Source organism: Gymnoscopelus braueri (assembly GCF_963280865.1).
Source record: "Gymnoscopelus braueri genome assembly, chromosome: 5".
Taxonomy (NCBI): Eukaryota; Metazoa; Chordata; class Actinopteri; order Myctophiformes; family Myctophidae; genus Gymnoscopelus; species Gymnoscopelus braueri.
In genome coordinates, this window is record NC_137606.1 from 12575561 (window position 1) to 12597692 (window position 22132).

Genomic DNA, 22132 nt, shown 5'->3' on the forward strand with positions numbered 1-22132 from the left:
TTTGTTTCACGTTCATCTCTAGTAACACCTAAGCTCATGCCTCCAACTCATGTGTATTGTTTTCTTGACCATGCAAGTTTACTCTCAAAATTCCCTTTATTCCCTGGGAGAAACCACTGAACTTGTTGGGCATAAAGCTTAAGGTGGTATGAAGACAACTGGTTGTCATTGTCACTGTCATGTTTAAGTTTAATATTAATATTTGTCTACTGCTCTAAAACTCTGATGATTACTATTGTTGAACGCTGTACGTATAACTAAATATCTGCAACTCTATGCAAACTCATAGCTCCACTGAATGCTCTTTATACCCCTACGGACACAATTATGAGAAAATGCAAATAATGTATCTAAGGGCCTGAGCTGTATGTGTGTGTTTCCTTTTTTTTTATCTAAACAAAATAAAATCCCTTTATACTGTATGTCTTTTCACCATACAGTAAAAACAGATACTTTCAGAGTTTGGCTCTGGACTATTGACGAGATAGGCACTCAGGAGAATCTGTTTACAATGTAAGCTTTACATAGACAAAAAACTACTAAACACTCCAAGAGAGAGACAGAGAGAGAGAGAGAGAGAGAGAGAGAGAGAGAGAGAGAGAGAGAGAGAGAGAGAGAGAGAGAGAGAGAGAGAGAGAGAGAGAGAGAGAGAGAGAGAGAGAGAGAGAGAGAGAAAGAGCTAAAACAAGATTTCAACAAAGGAGTTGTGGTTGGATGACCAGCACACCACTCCTCTCTCTCTTTCTTCACCCACACACTTCAGTCTTGACAAAAGGGATCCTTTACACAGCACCTGTCTATTAGGTCACTGTTTCCTGTACCCTGGCCATAGACTGACTATGTCTGGCCTCAATGGCCACCCTCAAATATATGCATTATGTATCCCATATAAAACCATATAAGTGTTGTCTATTCAACAGGTCTTCTGTCTGAGACAGAGAGATGGGTTGAGTGACTCACGTCAAGCAGTGGAAATAAAGATCAACGGGAGGAAGGATGAGGCCTACAATTAAATTACACTGTGAGCTTCCACTACTTTATGAGCAACTTTCTGGGAATGTCATTGTGTGTGTGTGTGTGTGTGTGTGTGTGTGTGTGTGTGTGTGTGTGTGTGTGTGTGTGTGTGTGTGTGTGTGTGTGTGTGTGTGTGTGTGTGTGTGTGTGTGTCTCTGTCTGTCTGTCTGTCTGTCTGTCTGTCTGTCTGTCTGTCTGTCTGTCTGTCTGTCTGTCTGTCTGTCTGTCTGTGTGTGTGTGTGTGTGTGTGTGTGTGTGTGTGTGTGTGTGTGCAGTGGTGGAAAAAGTACTAAATTTTTTTCAATACCACAATGTAGAAATACTCTGTTACAAGTAAAAGGCCTCTGTTCAAAATATTACTTGAGTAAAAGTACCAAAAGTAAAAGTAACTAAGATGTTTGAAAATAGCAGATCTACAAGCTCACTCGTTGTGAGCTTGTAGATCAGCTATTTTCAAATAGCCTAGGTATAAAATATGGATAAAGTGGTTAATGTATGTTTTATAATATAATAATTTATATCTGCAAAGTAACTAGTAACTAACGTTTTCAAATAATTGTAGTGGAGTAAAAGTACAATATTTTCCTCAGAGATGTAGTGGAGTAGAAGTAAAAGTATAGGAAATTGGCAATACTCCACTAAAGTAAAAAATACCTCAAAATCTTACTTAAGTAGGGTACTTGAGTAAATGTACTTAGTTACTTTACACCACTTCACACGCACGCGCACACACGCGCACACACACACACACACACACACACACACACACACACACACACACACACACACACACACACACACACACACACACACACACACACACACACACATTTTCTCCCAAACTGTACAAGTATAACTTGAATCGAGAATCAAGGTTTTATTCATCACTAACGTACATACACAAGCATACAAGCAGCGAAATGTTGATGAGACTGGAGTTGTTCCGCAAAATTGTGCCACCATGCTAACATAATATAATGCAATAATACAATAAGAAGTCATACAAACAGAAGTAATGATAATAATAAAATATATCCTACAACAACAATAATAGTAGTAGTGCCTTCCTTGAAGGAAAGTGTTGGCAGAAAGCATGGCCCCTCGAAATCTATAGCTGTGACACAGATTAACAGTTGCTCAGAAGGGTCAACTGGTGTGTGTGTGTGTGTGTGTGTGTGTGTGTGTGTGTGTGTGTGTGTGTGTGTGTGTGTGTGTGTGTGTGTGTGTGTGTGTGTGTGTGTGTGTGCGCGCGCGCTGCGTGCGCGTGTGTGTGCTGCGTGCGTGCGTGCGTGCGTGCGTGCGTGCGTGCGTGTGTGTGTGTGTTGTGAAAGCTCAGTGTTTACACATGCCATGCAGACGTAATGCATTCCTCCACTGTCTCCCGTTCTACTTCTTTCCTCATTAGCAGGAAATAGGGCCTTGCAGGAATGCATAGCATATGACGGTGTTGAGAACTTGGCTATTTATGTCATGTAGGCCTATAACTCCTTTCCACAGTTGTTAAAACATTTGTTTTTACTTTACTGGAGTATTTCCAATTGTCTGTACTTTTACTTCTACTCCATACATCTCAGAGGCAAATATTATACTTTTACTGCAATTATTTGAAAACTTTAGTTACTGGTTACTTTGTAGATTTAGATTATTATTACAAAACAAACATTAACCACTCCTATACATTTCGGCCATTTGAAAATAGCAGATCTACAAGCTCCCAATGCTTCGCATTGCGATGCACTGTGAACTTGTAGATCTGCTATTTTCAAAATACTTTTTAAATACATTTCATACATTTGAAAACTTGTGAAATAGGACATTCTGAGTACTTTCTACTTTTGTTACTTTAAGTAATTTTTTTATACCAAACACTTTTGTACTTTTACTCAAGTACATTTTGAATTCAGGACTGAATTCAGTACTTTTTCCACCATTGATACTTTTACTTAAAGTAAAAAAAAAGTAGTACTTTTTCCACCACTGGGTCTATGTATGGAACAAAACCATACAAAACCCATACACCACCCTGACATTACGCAGTCGACCGCTAGGGCGCGGTGTGGTGCGGTTAACCAATAACCACGCAGGGGCGGGGCTATAATACCCTGGGATGAGAGAGCCTAGCCTACTTTGAAGCTGGCGGCGGGTTGGAGGAGGACGGCAATGGATTTACATATTCTACACTCTGCTAGTCGCTAGTACGACGGACCCGGACCGACCGAACCGGGACAAGAGGAGTGTATGTGTGTATGTGTTTGTGTGTGGGGCGAAGCGAAGCGAAACTCCGCATTCAGTGTGAACGTGTAGAAAGGAATCGGGCCGCGATAAAGTGATATCTAGTGGACGAAGTTGTAGTTTTTTGGAGGGGTTGGTCGGTTGGTTTCTAAAAGGAGTGTGGGATAGTGATTGGAGTTGACAAGCAGGCTGCTCCACTACTGTATGCACTCCACTCCCCCCTCCTCCTCCTCCTCCTCCTCCTCTCTCCTACTGCCCTCCTCCCTCCTCCTCCTCCTCCCTACACACACAACCAGGAAACCGTCGAGGTGTGCTCCTTCTTTATTCCCATACTGTGGGGTGGTTTCTGCGGGGGGTTTAGATCAGATGTGTGTCGCCGGTTTTTGTCGTTTTTTCGTCTTTCGCTGTTTCGCTGCTTAATAGTGACCTTCATCCCGGCTCCCCGGGCTTCAGATCTGAAGTGGCTCAAACTGCATTACAAGGAGAGGATCTGATCTCCACTCTGTGGAACAATGAGGTGGGTAAAGCGGGTCAAATGGGATCTCTCTCTCTGTCTTTCATTGTGTTGGAAAAGCTACATTCTGTGTGTTTTTGAACTGCTGCCTGTGCCTGCTGGCTGCTGCTATACAATAGTTTTTTGCATGGAAAACTCTGAACGGTCCACACCACAATGCACAAAGGATGGCCCATTATACAACGTGTTTTATTTGAAGGAAATCATTGGAAATCATATATTTTTTTTACTTAACGATCAGTGGATTTGTTTTAATAATATTTAATCAATGGGGCGTTGTGTGGCTTCTTGTTGTGTCGTTGTGTGTTCTGAAGAACACTTTTTGTTGTGTGTGTGATCCTGGGAATGAATTGAATAGGTGTCTGTCAGCTCCCAGTGCCAGTTAGAAACTTCTGTTTGTGTCGGTACTCCCAGCAGCTCCACCAGTTCACTGTCTGAATCAGAAACATTCAGAGGTCAGGGCAGTGGTGTTAAGTAACTAAGTACATTTACTCAAGTACTGTGCTTGAGTACAATTTTGAGGTGCTTCTACTGAGGCAAATATTGTACTTTTACTCCACTACGATTATTTGAAAACTTTAGTTACTTTGCTGATTTTGTTTATCATTACAAAACATACATGAACCACTTCAGCCCTATTTAAACTTCTGCTATTCTGCTAGACAGTTTAGACATAACTTAGACATATAACCTATAACTTTTAGACATAACTAAATGTCAAACGAGACATTATGCATAATGAGTACTTTCTACTTTTGGTACTTAAGTACATTTTGATACCAATGCTTTTTGTAATTTTACTCGAGTACATTTTTAATTACGGACTTTTACTTGTAACAAAGTATTTCTGCACTGCAGTATTGATACTTTTACTTAAGTAAAAAATAGTACCTTTTCCACCACTGGAGGTGAGGGCAGTAGAGGAGCAGGTCCGATGACAACAACCACATTGTTGTGTATATCTGCTGCAGAACACAGCTTTGAAATGAATGGTGCTGCTGTGTTTTGGCTGCAGAGAACCTGCACATGGGTCTGTGTTTCCCCATACAGTTCAGTTATCACTCTGCTACGTGTGTCTCTCTCTCTCTCCATGTGGGAGTGGGCCAAGAAGGCAGGGCTGCTCTATGTGTGTGGAAAGCTCTCAAGTCCACGAATTCCACATCCTGTCACAGCCTGTGCACTTGGTAATTATTATACTTTGAAGCCACCGCTCTTCACTTGGTTAGATTTCTCTCTCTCTCTCTCGTGTTTTTCCCTCAGTCAGATTCTACGTGGGTGACCCTCCACCTAGGCTAACATGGAACAAATGTGTCACTTTCACTTGGACAATTTAACTATGATGTGCCTCTATAGTATTCAGAGATTCAGGGTTGAATCATAACCCGTACAACTCTTTTATCTCAGCCCTATCGCTGATTCTCCACAACAACCTCTACTAGTTTGTGCCATGGGTTGGTCTAGGACTTTTATTTATTTTAACACCATACTAACATTGACAACAGTAATTTACTACACCCAAGAATACGATAAGAGTCCTATTGTAAGGTCCCTCTAATGTCCTGGCATATTGCCCATTCTGTGTCAGCATGCACATTCTCACCATTGACACAGTTTTAATTGCAATAGCATTGATTCCACCATTTCCCCACCATCAATATAGCCTTTTCCAATGATGGGATTGGGTTTTGCTCATTCTGTGGCTCATTCTGCCCTTCTTTCTGACTGACCCTGTGTTGCATGAATGTCTGGCAATTCAGACGCTGAAACAGGTCACGTCACCTTGCATAATAGGTGAGGAATGGAATGCTGTCACACATTGAAGTTCATTGTCTCCCATGGCCCTGGAATGTAAATGTTGACACAGAAGTGCATTTGATTAAAAAAGGTTTCCACCGTTTTCTCCTGGATGGGAGCAACAGCACAGCGTAGCACCCCAAGTTCCCAACATAACTACATGACTTGGTGCTTCTGTCAATAGAAGCCTCCCTGCTGTTCACACATAGAGTGGCAGCAGTGGAAAGTAACTAAGTACATTTACTCAAGTACTGTACTTAAGTACAATTTTGAGGTATTTGTACTTTCCTTGAGTATCTCCAATTTCCAATACTTTTACTTCTACTCCACTACATCTCAGAGGCAAATATTGTACTTTTACTCCACTACAATTATTTGAAAACTTTAGTTACTAGATACTTTTACTAGATTTTGATTATTATTACAAAACACAACATTAACCACTTGAGCCCTACATACATTTAGGCCATAGTAGCAGATCTACAAGCTCAGATCTACGAGCTTGTAGATCGTCTATTTTCAAAAGAGTTTTATTCATCTGAAAACTTGAAATGGGACATTCTGCATAATGAGTACTTTTACTTTGGTACTTGAAGTACATTTTTATGCCAATACCTTTGTACTTTTACTCAAGTACATTTTGAATTCCGGACTTTTACTTGTAATGGAATATTTCTACATTGCAGTATTGATACTTTTACTTAAGTATTACATTTGAGTACCTTCTCCACCACTGTAGAGTCGGATACTTTTCTTTCAGACAGTCCTGACTGGGCAGCACAGGCTTCTGCAGTGTGACCAGTTTTTACAGCATTGGTCCCTGCAACCTTTTTAAAATGAAACAATAGACTACATATTGAACATGAGCTTCATTTTACTCCGGATCAACCATGTCAATTACCACCACATACTAATTGAACCTTAATTAATGTAGATTATGTTGGAATCTGCTTCGGTATCAGCGTTTCTGACAAAGACGTGTTTCTCCCTGGATGTTTTATCCCTCTCTTATTTGACACAGGAAGTGCATCCGTCTCTTGCAATGATATGATAGCATTATGATTCATTGTTATTGTCAGAGTGGTGACTCTGCTGTGACTCGCCTGCTATGCCTGTCTGCGACTAAATGACTACCTGATTTGGCACAAATGGTACAGGCTGCCTCTGGGTTCAAGAATGCGCACACACACTCAGGTGTAATGCGGCTGTTAGACACCGTGTTTTCCATTTAACAAGTTGTTCTGTGAGTCTCGGGTCTAGAATCATTAGATGCCTGGAAGCAATGCCAAAATGGCTCTGTGAAGCAGTGGATGATGACTGCTCCGCTTCTCCTTTTGCACTCCCGTCTGAGCTTGTTATTGATCCAACTTAAAAGCAGGGAAATGGTCTCCTCCCCAGTCTCCTCTGTGTCTCGCCTCCCACTTTGCTTGCAGATATCCTAAGATATAGTCAGCTACTTTTGCATGGCTACGGGACGGCATTTCCATGACTACTGGAATGTTACTCCCCGGTGGATGATGACACTTGCTACCATCTCTTTTGTCCTTTATCAAAAATGGGCACTTGACCTCATGTTCCCATAGGCCAATAGCTGTTATTTGACTCTATCGTCGACCCTGTCCTTTTTTGGAAGGACCAGCCCTAGTGTTTTGTGCTATCTGGCTTCTTGTGGCAGGTTGTTGTGTAATCTCTATTACAGAATGTGAGTAGATGTTGATATTCATGTCTCCACTTGTCTCCATAATTCCTCATTGAGAGGTTTTCTCTCTTTTAAAGTCAGATTTCAGTGACACTTTTAGGCTACATCACTAGGACTTTTTTCTGTAATGCTTTTTTCCGTTTCTGAATATTACATTGAATAGCATATTACATGGAAGTCTGCACAGGCATTTCTGTCCTCATGAATATGACTATTGCATGATCCAGCATCTTATTGAGATTGTAGCCGGTTGCCATATTTCAAATATGACACGTCTCTTTTGAACAATATTAGCTGTGCAACTGAAAAATTTAATTATGATAATTGTGCACATGGGAATTCCCGGCATACACTCAACAACAATGTATTTATAAACACTGTGAAGGGGATTCACAGGTTGATCTGCACGTCAGAAAGACAGTGTAGCACTTAGCGTTACAGCATGGCTAAGTGTTTACAATACCTCCATGCATCATCATAGCTCATGAATAATTTTTGTCATGTCTTGCCTTGTTATAATTTTTGTCCCACAGTATCTAATGACGGCTACCCCCCCCCCCCCCTGCTACAATTTACCCCCATCGGTCCTCCCTCCTCTCACACGTATAATAAATGGGCCTTTATGCCGGCCTGCCCTTTGGATTAGACGCTGTGCTACAGGAGTTGCTCAACATACAAAACCTTCTATTGTCTCTGTCTGGAGTGACAAATCCAGTTTCCTCAGCGGTGGCTGCTGCTGTTTTTCTTTTATAGCCAGTTTAGGCTGTTTACGCTCACCCTCTGTGGAATTATTGTCTATATTCTCTAGCCTTGACCGTCCCATTACCAGCTTGTTTTTACTCCACAGCCGTCCAACACCCATAACTAGTTGTTCTACAAGCATAACCTTTTGAAACTAGCCCTCTGGGGCTAACCTTTTCTTTGAAGAAATCTTTTGCAATCTTTGAGGGGACATTGTTCATACTCAGTCTGCTAGAGCTAGGACTGGAGATAAACTAGGGCTAGGCTATAGCATGTGTCGTAATGGTAAGGTTGCTTGTTAACATGGCAAACGAGAAGTGAAACAGGGCTTTGGTTATTATTGACCACTGACCAAGTCTTTTTTTCCCACCATGCATTGTATTGAGGATGCTACTGTAAATAGCCTATAAGTCAGCTATGGTCACTCATGACACATGGTCATCTATGCGTCTAGCAGCAAACAAAACATGTAAAAGAGGACACATGGAGGTTAAAGCGGGGACATTTTCCCCTGTATTTCTTTCTACTTTAATTCTTAGACAAAAAAACTAATTGAGAGGAGAGAGGAGAGAAATGCTAGACAGGGCTGGTAGTTGGGATTCGAACACAGGTTCTCTCACGGTTCACAAGGATCACATGGTCTGTGCTGGTTCAGCCTCCAGGCATCCCACTATGTCAGATTCTCACTATAGAATGATAGTATTCATGTTAAAAACAGGCAAAGTTGCGCTGTCGCCTCACAGCTAGAAGGTCCTGGGTTCGATTCCCGCCGGGGACGCCGTGGGCGCTGGGGGCGTGTTCTCTCCTCCACGTCATCAGTGCCCATACCCTAGCTGGGGTTGGCAAAAGGGCCTTTCTGTGTGGAGTTTGCATGTTCTCCCCGTGTCCCCTAGGGTAGGTACCCTCACAAAAAACATGCAGTAATGCTGGTCTCTATACTGCCTCCCCTTGGTCAGCCGGGACGCCTGATTGAGGGGAAAGGAACTGGTTGGAAGAACGTGTTCCTTCCACGCGCTACGTCCTACCGGGGAAACTCCCCTCTGTCAGGTGATAAGAAGCGGCCTGCTCACTCCTCATGCGTTGAAGGAAGCATGAGCTCAGTTCGGGGCTCTCCCCAGGCTGGCAGAGGGAGAGTAGCGCCCAGGATTTCAGCTTAGGCATTGGCACTGGGTGAAAAAAATAGTTAAAAAGTATATTATTTAAAAAAACTAAAACTGTCAAAGTTACCCTCTAAAATGTGAAACATGTTTAATGATATAGGGCTACGTCTTGATATATTAGAGTTACAGAATGATGCAGTATGATTTGAAGTCTATAAACAACGAGAAGCTTCCAGACACCCCGGCTGTGCCATCATTGTCAATGATGGGCAGTCTGACATCATAGTGAAACCAAAGCTCACTGTGGTCAAAGTCAAAGATGCTATAATGATCTAATGTATGGTCAGCATGGGCTGCATCTAATGGACGCTCTCTCACACACACACACACACACACACACACACACACACACACACACACACACACACACACACACACACACACACACACACACACACACACACACACTAGGTTCCTTGGAGAGCCACCCCATAATGGAGTGTAATGGACAGCAGTCTGTGTATAAACTGCTTTGTATTACCAGCCATCTCAAGCACTCTATCTTTCATGTTGTCTTCTGACCTCCACTTCACCCATGTAGGATGATAGTGATCACTGATTACAACAAGGATGCATTAGATGGATGATAGCATGTGTGGATAAATAAGTATTTGCTTTGCAGGTCTATTGGACCAGCAGCTCCGTATATGTTCTATCGGCAGCATTGGTCTGCCAGTTGACCTAACAGTGGACTAGCTAATTGTAACGCAATTATCCTTCAGGCAATGGGATGCAGGATAGCCTCTGTTGGCCTAACTACTAACTAGCCAGTCGCAGATCAATTGTCCCTCTAGCTCCAGGCTATGGGATGTAGTGAGTGAGCGGATTATGACTCTATGGTAGTCTACGGTTTTGTTTACTTTTAGCCATGGTTAGTTCTTACTCAGCGCTGATCATAACAGAACTTGGAGATAAAAAAGCGTTGACAATAAAATTGCAGATAAATACATTCGACATTTAGACAACACTAATGTTTGACATCATGGATTTCATTTTAAATTATCGGATGTTGGTGTCCTGGTTGAGCGATGCAGAGCGGAATATGTTTGGTTTGGTGGTTCTGCCAGACATTAAATGAAATACCTCATGAAATACTCGTAGACTAACCTGATTTGAACGTGTTTTAAGCACATTAGAGCTCAGGTTCTCATCAGACAAATGGTTTTGTGTAAAATACAGACATGGATGCACACTCAGCAAAGCACCTCCATTCATAGAGGAAGCTGGCACAGAGGACTCACGCAGGATGCAGGGTAAACAAGTGAAATGGGACGTGGTGAAACAAACAAATGAGCAGACAAAATTGGAACTGGAGTCTGGAACACTTTCAAATTGAAGCTGATAAAATGATCTTTTTGGGGTTCTCTATCCTGATTGGATCGAATTAGTATCCAATCTGACTATGTATTTAAGAGCTGGAGAGATGGGGAGACCCCTTGGCAACTTGGTTGCTAGGCTAGCTAGCTACATGTATTCCTCATCTTGCATCAAACATGTTGTCAACTCAGTCCTTGTCAATAAGAAGGTTGTCCCGTGTTTTCCTTTCTTGGGCAATATTGACACATTTCTTGAAAATATGTTATTCATAAAAACATGCCCTTGTTGCCTCAGTCAAGTGTGTTCATGTAGGAATAGTGTTCTTAGACTCATGGTTTCATTATCTATAGATGATTTCTACCTGGAATTACTTGCTACCATCATCAAATGTTTCTGTTGGAACCAGAATTAAACAGTAATTTTGCTGATATATTCCTCTGGTTTTTCTTTCCAGCCAGTGGAGTTGAGGGCACCTTCTAAATGTTGTTGATCAGATTTGTTGGATTGGATCATTAGATAAAACAAGGCAAAGGAGACATCAAGATTAAGACGGGATGTGGCTTGTTGCGCAACTGCCATGTCAGGCCAAAGTCTACACAAGCAGCCATATCAGAGTCATTTGTCAATTAAGAAGAGCAAGGAAATCTGATATCAAGTCTGGCCTCTTTTTTTTTTTTCCTTCCCTTCGGCTTCAAATATATACATCCCTCCTGTGAGATATGGAGAGACTGCAGCACAAGTTAGGACAATGCAGGAAAAGGGGAGTTTCTCTGTCATTCTCTTCCTACGCAGGGGTTGTTCTTCGGGAACGGTATGCTTGCTCGCCTATTTCCCCAGCCCTAGTCAGGGGAGGACGTGCTCCAACCTGTAAAAGGAATTGAACTTGCTGAGAAGAGAGGTGGTGATGATGACGACGGTTCCAAATAAGGGCATAAAAGTCTGCCAGTTCTCTCTCTCTCTCCTCTCTCTCTCTCAAACTGTTTTAGAAGAAGGGGAAGAATTCTCCTCCTCAGCTCCATCAAGTAGTCAGACACCACAAAGAACTGAATGAGACCGTGGCTCAAAAATGTCTCTTCATCGTTTCCACAACATTGTGAGGGACGTTTTGCTAAATGATGCCAGAGGATTGTAGGGAGCCCGATGAGTCAGCACGCAAAGAATGCTGAGGGGTTTAGATCTTAAGAGTGGTGGGGGATTTTGAGTGGCTGAAGTAAAAAGAATTGCAGAGTAGAAAAGTTTTGAGTGAACGTGTCTTTATGCCATTCAGACAGACACATTGAGGAAGCTGGCTAAAGAATAACTCATAGACATTGTGTGTGAGACAGACAGACAGGCAGGCAGGCACGCAGTGGCAGAATGCTGTAGCCTGAAGCAGCTGTGTGTGTTAATGTTAGCAGCATGCTAGGACCTGCTGTTTTAGGGGGGGACGGCATGAGGAAGAGGATGGGGAAAGAGAGAGGGAAGTTGCCAGAGGGTATACTGTAGGGCTGGGTGATATGGACAAAATCAAATACCACAATTTTTTTTTGACCAAATATGTGGAAATTGATATAACCAACAACACAAACGGCAGTTTAAATTATTGTGAATTAATCGCACAAAATAAACGCTCCCCAGTGTATACAGACCTTTAATTTCAATACTGTATGTAACTCTTTTTTTTTAAAGAAAATATGTGAAACATGAAATAAATCACTCACATGTTCAAAATATCCAACAGCTTTAGATTTGTTTGTGTTTTACTTATGACATTGATTCGATAATTATATAAGATCAATTGTAAAGACACTGTCACACTCTTACTTTTTTACAATATCAAATAAATCATCAGAACATGGAGAAAAATTACACCTTAATCTGTCCCTGGACCAGTAGGTGCCTTCCAACCACCTCATGTTTGAGGAAGGAAATCTTTGTATAGATTCCAGAAGGTATTGTACATACTATCCTCCTGTAGGCTATTAGGACTGCTTTATCTGAAAATGAGGAACTTGACTACTAGCTCTCCTGTTTTACAATGGGAACGGGCCCTTTTCTGTCATTGACGACTTGTATAAATAAGTCACCATATTCAGATTAGATAACGTGTCTGTTTTTTTTGCAGTGGTTGTTTAGAAAGGTGGAAAGAAACTAAGTACATGTACTCAAGTACTGTACTTAGGTAAAAGTTTGAGGTATTTGTACTTTACTTGAGTATTTCCAATTTTCAGTACTTTTACTTCTACTCCACTACATCTCAGAGGCAAATATTGTTCTTTTACTCCACTACAATTATTTGAAAACGTAAGTTACTAATTACTTTGTAGATATAAATTATTACATTAACCACTTTAGTCCTATTTTATACCTGGGCTATTTGAAAATAGCAGATCTACAAGCTCACAATGTGTCGCATCGCGACACATTGTGAGCTTGTAGATCTGCTATTTTCAAACGTTTCAGTTCTTTTACTTGTGGACCTTTTTTCTTTAAGTACATTTTGACACCAATACTTTTGTACTTTTACTCAAGTACATTTTGAACACCAGACTTTTACTTGTAACAGAGTACTTCTACATTGCAGTATTGATACTTTTACTTAACTAAAACATTTTGAGTACTTTTTCCACCACTAGTTGTTTTAGAGAAGGTATGATCAACATATGAAATGGAGCTATAATAGATCTCTGCTCTTGACAGTTGTGTTCAACTTTATGGCTGCAGTGAGGACACTGCACAGTGTCACGCCGCTGATCTACAAGCTCACATCAACACATCGCACTGCGAGGCGTTCGTTGCAGACTTGTTGATCAGCTGTTTGACTCATGACAGTGAGCAACTCCTACCTACGTGCAACTAAGTATAATAACTCAGGCTTCAGATGACTGGGCCAACCTGCCAGCTATTGTGCATGTCCATGCTGGTGTGAGGGGGGAAGCACCTTTGTGTGTGTGCCTGTTTTGTATTCTGAATAGTGTGATAGTTGTGCAAATATTTTTTTTACAGAGCTTAAAATGATTAGTGTGTGTCTGAGTTTGGTATTGGGGCGTGGGAGGAGATATCTGATTAAAATGGAACATTTTCTAGAACATAATATTTGATTTGTATGTAGAGCTGTCACGATTATGAAATTTTACTTGACGATTAATTGTCATACAAATAATTCCAATGAACGATTTAGGCCTTGTAAACAAAAGTTGCACAAAATAACTTCAATGCACAAAGAAATTACTGTCAATGACCGATACCAATCACCAAAATCAAGAATGTACGAAAAGTCAATAATGCCTTGTATTATGGCCAAAATAAATATTTTTTATTCTCAACATCTGTTACAAAATAGTGGAAATAGCCGATCTACAGTGAGCTTGTAGATCTGCAAAAAATAATTACGATTATCTCAAATAATTGCGATTAGGCGATTATGTAGTAATTTTGACAGGCCTATTTGTAAGCCAGGGACAATTCAGCACAGTTACAAAATATTGTTTTGTCAGCTGACTGAAACAATCAAAAACGTAGCCTCTTGTACCTGTGTAAAATCACAGTTATTCATATGGTGAATTTGATGTGTTTCCAATCATGCCACATGGTAACACTTCCCTTTCTCACTTCTCTACTGTTATGTCTGTGTGGCTTGAGTGTTGTGGATTTTCTCTGAGGTGCCACGATAGAGACGCCCTGTGTGATGCATCTAGGTCCACATTCACGCTCTCCTCGAGCAGTGGTGGAAAGTAGCTAAGTACGTTTACTTAAGTACTGTACTTAAGTTAAAAAAATATATCTTTTTACTTTACTTGAGTACGTCCAATTTTCAGTACTTTTACTTGTACTCTACTACATTTCAGAGGCAAATATTATACTTTTACTCCACTACAAATATTTGACAACTTTAGTTACTTTGTAGATTTTTATTATTATTACAAAACATACATTAACCACTTCAGCCCTATATGCATTTCGGCCATTTGAAAATAGCCGATCTACAATGCGATGCGACAAATTGTGAGCTTGTAGATCTGCTATTTAAAAAAAATTATTAGGCGTATTTCTACATTGCAGTATTGATACTTTTACTTGAGTAAAACATTTGAGTACTTTTTCCACCACTGTCCTCAAGAATGTATGATGATGCACTGCAAAAATATCAGTTGTGGGGAGTCTTGATATTCAGTGTTGCATTTTAGTTTTGTGTTAGGACGAGAGAAAGTGATCAAATCGGAGTAATCTTATTTCCAGGGCAGTTTCAATAAGCGCATGAATGAACCAGTTTACATTGTCTTGAAAGAAAGTAGATGAGTTGTTTCACTGATGTCACTCGGTCAAAGAAAGCAGTTCTTTGAAATGACTTCAGATTATAACCCAGTAAAACGATCTCCTTCACACCAAGGCATATTTTCTTTTTGTCCACGTCTCTTATGAGAGATTAACTCATTAAGACCGGGAAAGCATCGGTCATTTTAGATTTCTTTGGCTATTCAAAAATAGCAGATCTACAATTGTAGATCTGCTATTTTTGAAAAATCGTGAAAATGTGTGCAAATCTTTGAATATATATAATTATTTTAAGTGATTTTTCTTTTCTCAATTCTTTGCTTCTGGAGATTCTACAAATGTCTTCTAAATCCTAACTTGCTATAATATGGTTCTCAAACTTTTTTCATGTCAAGGACCCCCAAAATTACATGTATTTGGCCGCGGACCCCCATCTCTCAAAATATGTTGTTCCAGGAACCCCCAGAAGCAAAGATTTGAGTTTAAAATGTTCGCTTAAAGATTTGCACACATTTTCATGATTTTTCAAAAATAGCAGATCTGCAAGCTGAGTCCCGCGCTATGAGCTTGTATATCTGCTATTTTTGAATAGCCAAAGAAATCTAAAAATGACACAATGCGTTCCCGCCGGTCTTAATGGGTTAAGATGGGGTTAAGGAATGGATTACATAACTTGTGAAGGTGGACCTTTTTTTCTTTTTTGCGCTGGATCAGCATTCTGATTCATCGTCCAACACTGAGGAATTGGGCCTCTATTTTGATCAAGTCCTGAAAAGCGTGGGAGGACGTGTGTCGGTCGGACAGCAGACACAGATGGAATTGTGAGGATTTATGTGTTCTTTTCTTCTCTGATGTTGATGCGACATTTTGGGATCAAGGCCAAGACGGAGATATAACCCCTGGATTCTCTTTGTGCTTCACTTTCTTTTCTATTCTATCATGTTTGGTCACATGAGATTTACAAGTCTATTGGGACGCTTGATATTCAGACACATTATTCATATTTGACAATGAGTCATGCATGATTCGGGCAGATATATAACTTTTAGCTATTAATACTAGTACTATCCATCTTAACCCTTTACATCTGGGAACGCATCTCGGCATCTGTCATTTTAGATTTCTTTGGCTATTCTTGGCCTATTTGGTTATTTTTTTAAAATAGCAGATCTACAAGCTCATAGCGTGGCACTCGTGCCGCGCTATGAGCTTGTATATATCTGCAATTTTTTTTAAATCGTGAGAATTTGTGCAAATATTTGAATACATATTTTTTAAAGCCAACATTTGTAAAATATTTTGTTCCAGGGACCCCCCCCCCAAGAAGCAAAGGTTCGAGTTACAACTGTTAACTTAAAAAAATACAGTATATATTCAAAGATTTGCACACATTTTCACAATCTTTCAAAAATAGCAGATCTACAAGCTGATAGCCGCGCTATGAGCTTGTATATCTGCTATTTTTTGAATAGCCAAAGAAATCTAAAAATGACAGATGCGTTCCCGGTCTTAAAGGGTTAAGAATGCATGAAGCTACTTTAACTACATTGTGAGGGGGGGGGGTAGTGTTAAACTTAAACATTTACATTTGACTAGGTGTTAAACTAACACAGATGTTACAGTGTAGTAAAAAGTAGTCTTGTATAAGTTGCCCTATCAGGCCTTATTCCAGATCACTTTGGATGTTGGTAAGCAAGAATGATTACATTTCCTTAAAGGAAAGGTAGAGGCTTTTTGTAAAGCTGACCTATTAATCATTATGTGTGTTTCTAGAATTTGGCACTAGCCCCCCCTTTATCATTCACTAGCAATGTTAGAGCAAGGCAGTTGAAGAACCCGAGGGCCATGGTGATCTGAAAGCTGAACATTATTAGAAATGATCTTTGGCTATGGTCCTGAGACCCAAAATATGTTTTTAATATACTACTGGCATTATGAACTCTGGGAAGAAAAAGATGGCTGGTGGTGGATTTAAGAGGAACTGTGACTGAGTGATGAATCCAGGGTCTCTGTAACCTTGTGTAACTTTGGAAATTGTCACTTTTAAGCCCCTCTATAACCCATTCAATCCGGGGAACGCATCTGTGTCAAGTTAAGATTTCTTTGGCTTTTCAAAAATAGCATACATACAAGCTCATAGCGCTATGAGCTTGTAGATCTGCTTTTTTTTTTATCGTGAAAATTTGCAACTCAAATCTTTGCTGTTGAGGTCCCTGGATCTAAATATTTTGAGATGGGGTTCGGTGGCCAAATGCATATCCTTTTGGGGGTCCTTGACATGAAACGGTTTGAGAACCACTGACCACTGATATAGCAACATATCCGTTTTTCAGAAACCAGTTAGGATTTAGAAGACGTTTTGTAGATGCGTTCCTAGATTGAATGGGTTAATACAAGTGTCATAATGTATTTTCTTTGTTCAGTGCAGCTGGTTGTGCACTGGACACAAGTTGTTTCTCGAATTGCAACGAGACATATTCCTGTACAGACAAATGAAGCATTTCTGAGTCTAGGTAAGAGAATGGGGAAGAGAAGAGAAGAAAAGGAGTGAGTGATGAAAGAGCATATGGTGGGAGGGTCAGGTAAACAGGGGAGGAGGGCAAGAGAGGCTGAGCCACTGGGCTTGACTGTACTTGTTGTCGGTGCGTTTGGGAAAAGTTCTGAGAGCATAGCCATATACAGACATTTCCAAGAGTGTGTGTGCCCCAGCCGTGCACTCTACTTTCCTGTTAACCCTTCACTGACTGTGCAACTGTAGCAAGATGAGGAAGTTGGGACCCCATTCTGACCGTAAAAGCAATGAATATTAAGGACAAACCCAGCTCAGATGGCATGCGTTTAACTTTCAGATGTGTGTGCCAATGTTTTGCCTTTCACAAGTTTGAATATCCTATTTTATGGGATTTTTATGAGGAAAAGTGCCATTGCTAGTTGGCCTTTTTTTTGCCTCAATATACCTCTACAGTGTCAGAGCCAAGCATAGCCTATACATACTCCTCAGAAAACTTCCAAGTCAACTGTGCTTACTAAAGGCCTACAGTAGTTATCTTAACTCTGATATGACCTACAGTAGGGCTGCTATATACAAATAATGAGAGAAATAATCATGTTACCAGATGTGGGGACAGCTTCTTTTGACATCATGTTTTCTCTCTCTTTCTCATTTTGAAGATTTCCTGCATGCCATGTCATCTGAAGGCCTGGGATTCTGCCTATTTTGATACATAGTATTTGCGCAAGCTGGCTAAATTGCATTAGTGATATTTGTGGGATTAATTGTGCACCTCTAAGCTGCAGTAGCTTCTTAGTAGCTGCTCTCCCAGTGAACAACTGTGGTGTGGTCTGTCGCTGTAGAAAGGACATGAATTAAATGTTTATAGTTTCGTCTGTCACGGTGCATTCCGGTGCTAAATCGATGTCCTGTCAGATCCACGTGTCGTCTTTGGAGCGGGTCAACAGAACACATGCACGCACGTGTTGGCATGTGGCAGGTTGACAGGTGTGTGTGTGTGTGTGTGTGTGTGTGAGACGCATGCGCATTTGTCTGTAGTGTTATAGTATGTGAGTCCATGTGCTTTCTTAAGTGCGCGTGTCACACACTTTTATAGTCTCAATATCGTTAGCTCAATAATTCATCTCCTCACTCTCAGCCTCTCTCCTGAGCCCTCGCTTTTCTCTGCCATTAAAAATGCATCCATTTCCCAATCCTCAGTCTGGGTCCCCTCCCTGTTCCCACCAGTCCTGGCCTGTCCACACAGTCAGGAGCATGCTCAGTAGACAGACTCTTGCCAGGTAACATCACAATGTTTTATTTTTTTATTTTTATTGAACACAGAACGTGGGTTAACCCATTAAGACCTGAAGCCGTTTCTACAAATGTCTTCTAAATGCTAACAGTATTTTGAAAAACGTATGTTTCTTTATCAGTGGTGCTCAAACTTTTTCATGTCAAGGACCCCCAAAATGTTATGAATTTGGCCGCGGACCCCCATCTCAAAATAGTTTGTTCCAGGGACCCCCCCAGAAGCAAAGATTCTAGTTAAAGATGTTCGCTTTAAAAGAATATATATATTCATTCAAGATTTGCACACACTTTCACGATTTTTCATAAATAGCAGATCTACAAGCGGCACTCGAGCTTGTAGATCTGCTATTTTTGAATAGTCAAAGTGTAAAATAATGCTTTTTTAGCTCAAATTAAAAAAATGCGTTTCAAGTCTCAATGGGTTAAAATGGTATTTGCAGTGTTTGCTCCTAGCTTATTTATTATGTAGGCTTTGCCACATATGGGATATATAATACAAGAATGTAGAAAGCCAGTCAAAGCAAAGTGATTGAATGTCAATCAGCAAGCATAGTTTTTTCTCTTGACTGACAACCTGGCTGACACCGCCTACCTTCTCATTATTGTATATGGAGTTGGGTGATGTATTCATATTCATATGGACGAATATGAGACTGAGATGAATATCACCTGGGATTTTGGTTGTCGTGATATAGCTGAAATGTTGTCTTTTCTTGTGTTCTCAAAAGCTGCATTACAGTAAAGTGACAACATTCTCGGAACTTATTCAACTGTTCGTGCTGAGTGAAATTAACGAGAGCCTCCAGCTGTTCAACAGTCTGGTTATCATATCCAAAAATGACTAAAAATATCATCACATTATCGATATTGGGAGGTAGTCACCATGACTGTAATAATAGTCAATATCACTCAGGACTATATCTCTGCTGTACGGCGGAAAACCAGCTAACTCCAAAATGTTCATTTTTCAGGAAATGACAAAAACAAAACAAAAAGTGGAGTTAGGAGGTTTTGTTCATCATTGATAAGAACATCTGAATGGACCTCCAAGCTCACAATGAGGTTGGAGGTCAAAAGGGGGTGGAGCCTGGAGTCAGCAAAACCAGCTAACTCCACCCCCCTTTGGTGGACTTAGCTGGTTTAGCAGAAAGTTTGAGGATCCAATGGAGTTTGCTGGATTTGTCGGAAGCACTTTTTAATACTTAAAGACGTAAAGGGTGTTCAAGAGCACTGATTTATGGAAAAAAATGCAAAAGCGGAAAAATGGAGTTAGCTGGTTTCTGCCGGGCAGCAACGATATGCATCTGGCTGTCCAGGCTCAAAATACTATTTATTTGTAATTTGGAATAATCAACTATCCCCCCCCCCCTTTTTTTTTCAAAATGTATGTAGTCATTATGCCATTATTTCCAAATCCCCCATACATTTCTGTGTAGTCTTGTCGCTGCTGCCCCTATTGGCTCACCTATCAGTGAGGAGCCCCCACTGGGAGGACGTAGAGCCCCTATTGGCCCACCTATCGGTGAGGAGCCCCTACTGGGAGGACAAAGAGCGCCTCTACCCTCCTCCTCACCGTTCCACACCCTCTGCTGACAGCCCCCCCCCCAGCCCATAAGAGTTACTAGTGCAAGTAGTAGACTGCTATTTATTTGGCTATTCAAAAATATCCGATCTACAAGCTCATAGCGCAGCACTAAGTGCCGCGCTATGAGCTTGTAGATCTGCTATTTTTTTTTTATCATGAAAATGTGTGCAAATCTTTGAATATATATATATTATTTTTTAAGCGATTTTTTTTTACTCAAATCTTTGCTACTGGGGGTCCCTGGAAGAACATATTTTGAGATGGGGGGTCCGCAGCCACATACATATCATTTTGGGGGTCCTTGACATGAAAAAGTTTGAGAACCACCGATTATAGCGACTTAAGTAAAAAAAAAAAAGGATTTAGAAGACATTTGTAGAATCCCCAGAAGCAAAGATTTGAGATACAAACGTTCTATCTGTCGCTATGAGCTTGAATAGACGAAGTATAAGATTAGATAATGGTTAAAGTCGTTAAAATCTAAAATGACAGATGCTTTTCCCGGTCTTAATGGGTTAAATGGACGCTTGGCCAAGCCAGAGGCACCGCAGAGGATTCAAACCTCCAAATCTCTGTGGTAATGGACAGGAACGTTACCACTGGACCACCACAACATGCTAACAGTTACTTGCAAATGCTGCTTGTCCCTAGTCTGACTAAACCCTGTGTTCGGGAAGTTGGTTCAGAGTTCCCTTGTCGGTCATCCCATCTCGCTCTTTTATTTTTATGTATCTTTTTCTTTTATACCATATTAAAGGAGCACTTCACCTATTTTCATTATCTTCATATAATTGGCCCTCACTAATGGTCATTATAAGTTGGCACCATTTCTGTCTACTCGCTCTGTGTCTCAGAGGAGGGCTGTGGACAGTTCAGAAACCTGCCTACCAGTAATCTCTCAAGAACAGATCCATCGCTGCCCTTGGATCTGTCAGTAGCCGTGTTGACAACCCGTGCACATTGGCGTGGCGTGGGCGTGCCTTCAGATCAGGAAGCAGGCCGCGCTTTACCCAATCAAATGTAGTGGGCGGGATTTACATGTGTGCTGCTCAATTCCCACTGGAAACAAACCGAAACTCATTTAACAATAGCGTCCTCGGAGCAGACAAAACCACGGAAAGTTAGTAACATTTTAACTTGCTGTTTCATCATAGAAACAAGTGGCCTTAATAACCAAAACGATCCATGTTCTTAGGGAGAAATTGTGTTCGTGTTCAGTGGAGAAATATTGTTAGTGGGAATGAAAACATAGTCGCACCACCGGAAGTGGAGGGCTGAAGGCAGACCAAAACCCCGGTTTCCCTGAGCACAGGTCCTCCGTTCAGCTCCGCCCAGAGCCAAATGAATAAGTAAAAAACAGCAGAGGGCGCTGTTTTTCCTTTTTATTTGACGATGGGTTCCCAGATTGGCCTACCAGTGACATGACATTATTGATTATTCCAAGCTAATAGAAACGATGTTCTCTTCCTGGAAACCAAGTTACCATGCTGAAATAGAAGCCATTGTTCCTTCATTAATATTTTTATTCTTGAAAGTTTGAAATGACCAAACGCGCCTGTCTACCAGGTAGAACTGTCCACAGCCCTCCTCAGAGATGCAGAGTGAGTAGACACAAATGGTGCCATCTTGTAATGAGCATTAGGCCCCGTTTAGACGACAACGGTCTCTAGAGAAAACGGCAAAAGAAAATATCAGATTTGCCGTCCGTTTACACGGCAACGGCGTTATCGGTGGTTGAAACCGCAGCAAAGTGAAACCCCTTCTTCCAGAAGTGGAAATGTTTTATAATCAGATTTTGTGAGAGAAATAAGCCAGTTCTATGAAAATAAGCCCCACAGAAGTGACTATAGGAAGGCTACATGAGCACTTTAAACCTATACAGTACATCTACAAGCTCACAACGTGTCGCATTCGTGACGCGTTATGAGCTTGTTGATCTGCTGTTTTAAAAAAGATCTTGAAAAGAAAGTGAAATAACATTTGGAATATATATAATATATTTTTTTTTTATTCAGAT

At 40.8% G+C, this 22132-nt stretch overlaps 1 protein-coding gene across 4 annotated transcripts in view; it reads left to right on the forward strand.

The window, feature by feature from the left end:
* The first annotated feature begins 3192 nt into the window (after window positions 1-3192).
* Window positions 3193-22132, forward strand: part of vaspb (vasodilator stimulated phosphoprotein b) — a 49457-nt gene continuing 30517 nt past the window's right edge. For 2 of the 4 annotated variants that reach the window (XM_080428628.1, XM_080428627.1), the window contains exon 1: window positions 3193-3763. In XM_080428628.1, the coding sequence (XP_080284754.1) occupies window positions 3759-3763 (5 nt within the window). In that variant the 5' untranslated portion in view covers window positions 3193-3758. The remainder of the gene's footprint in view (window positions 3764-22132) is intronic. The other 2 variants (XM_080428625.1, XM_080428626.1) reach the window with 2 other exon arrangements.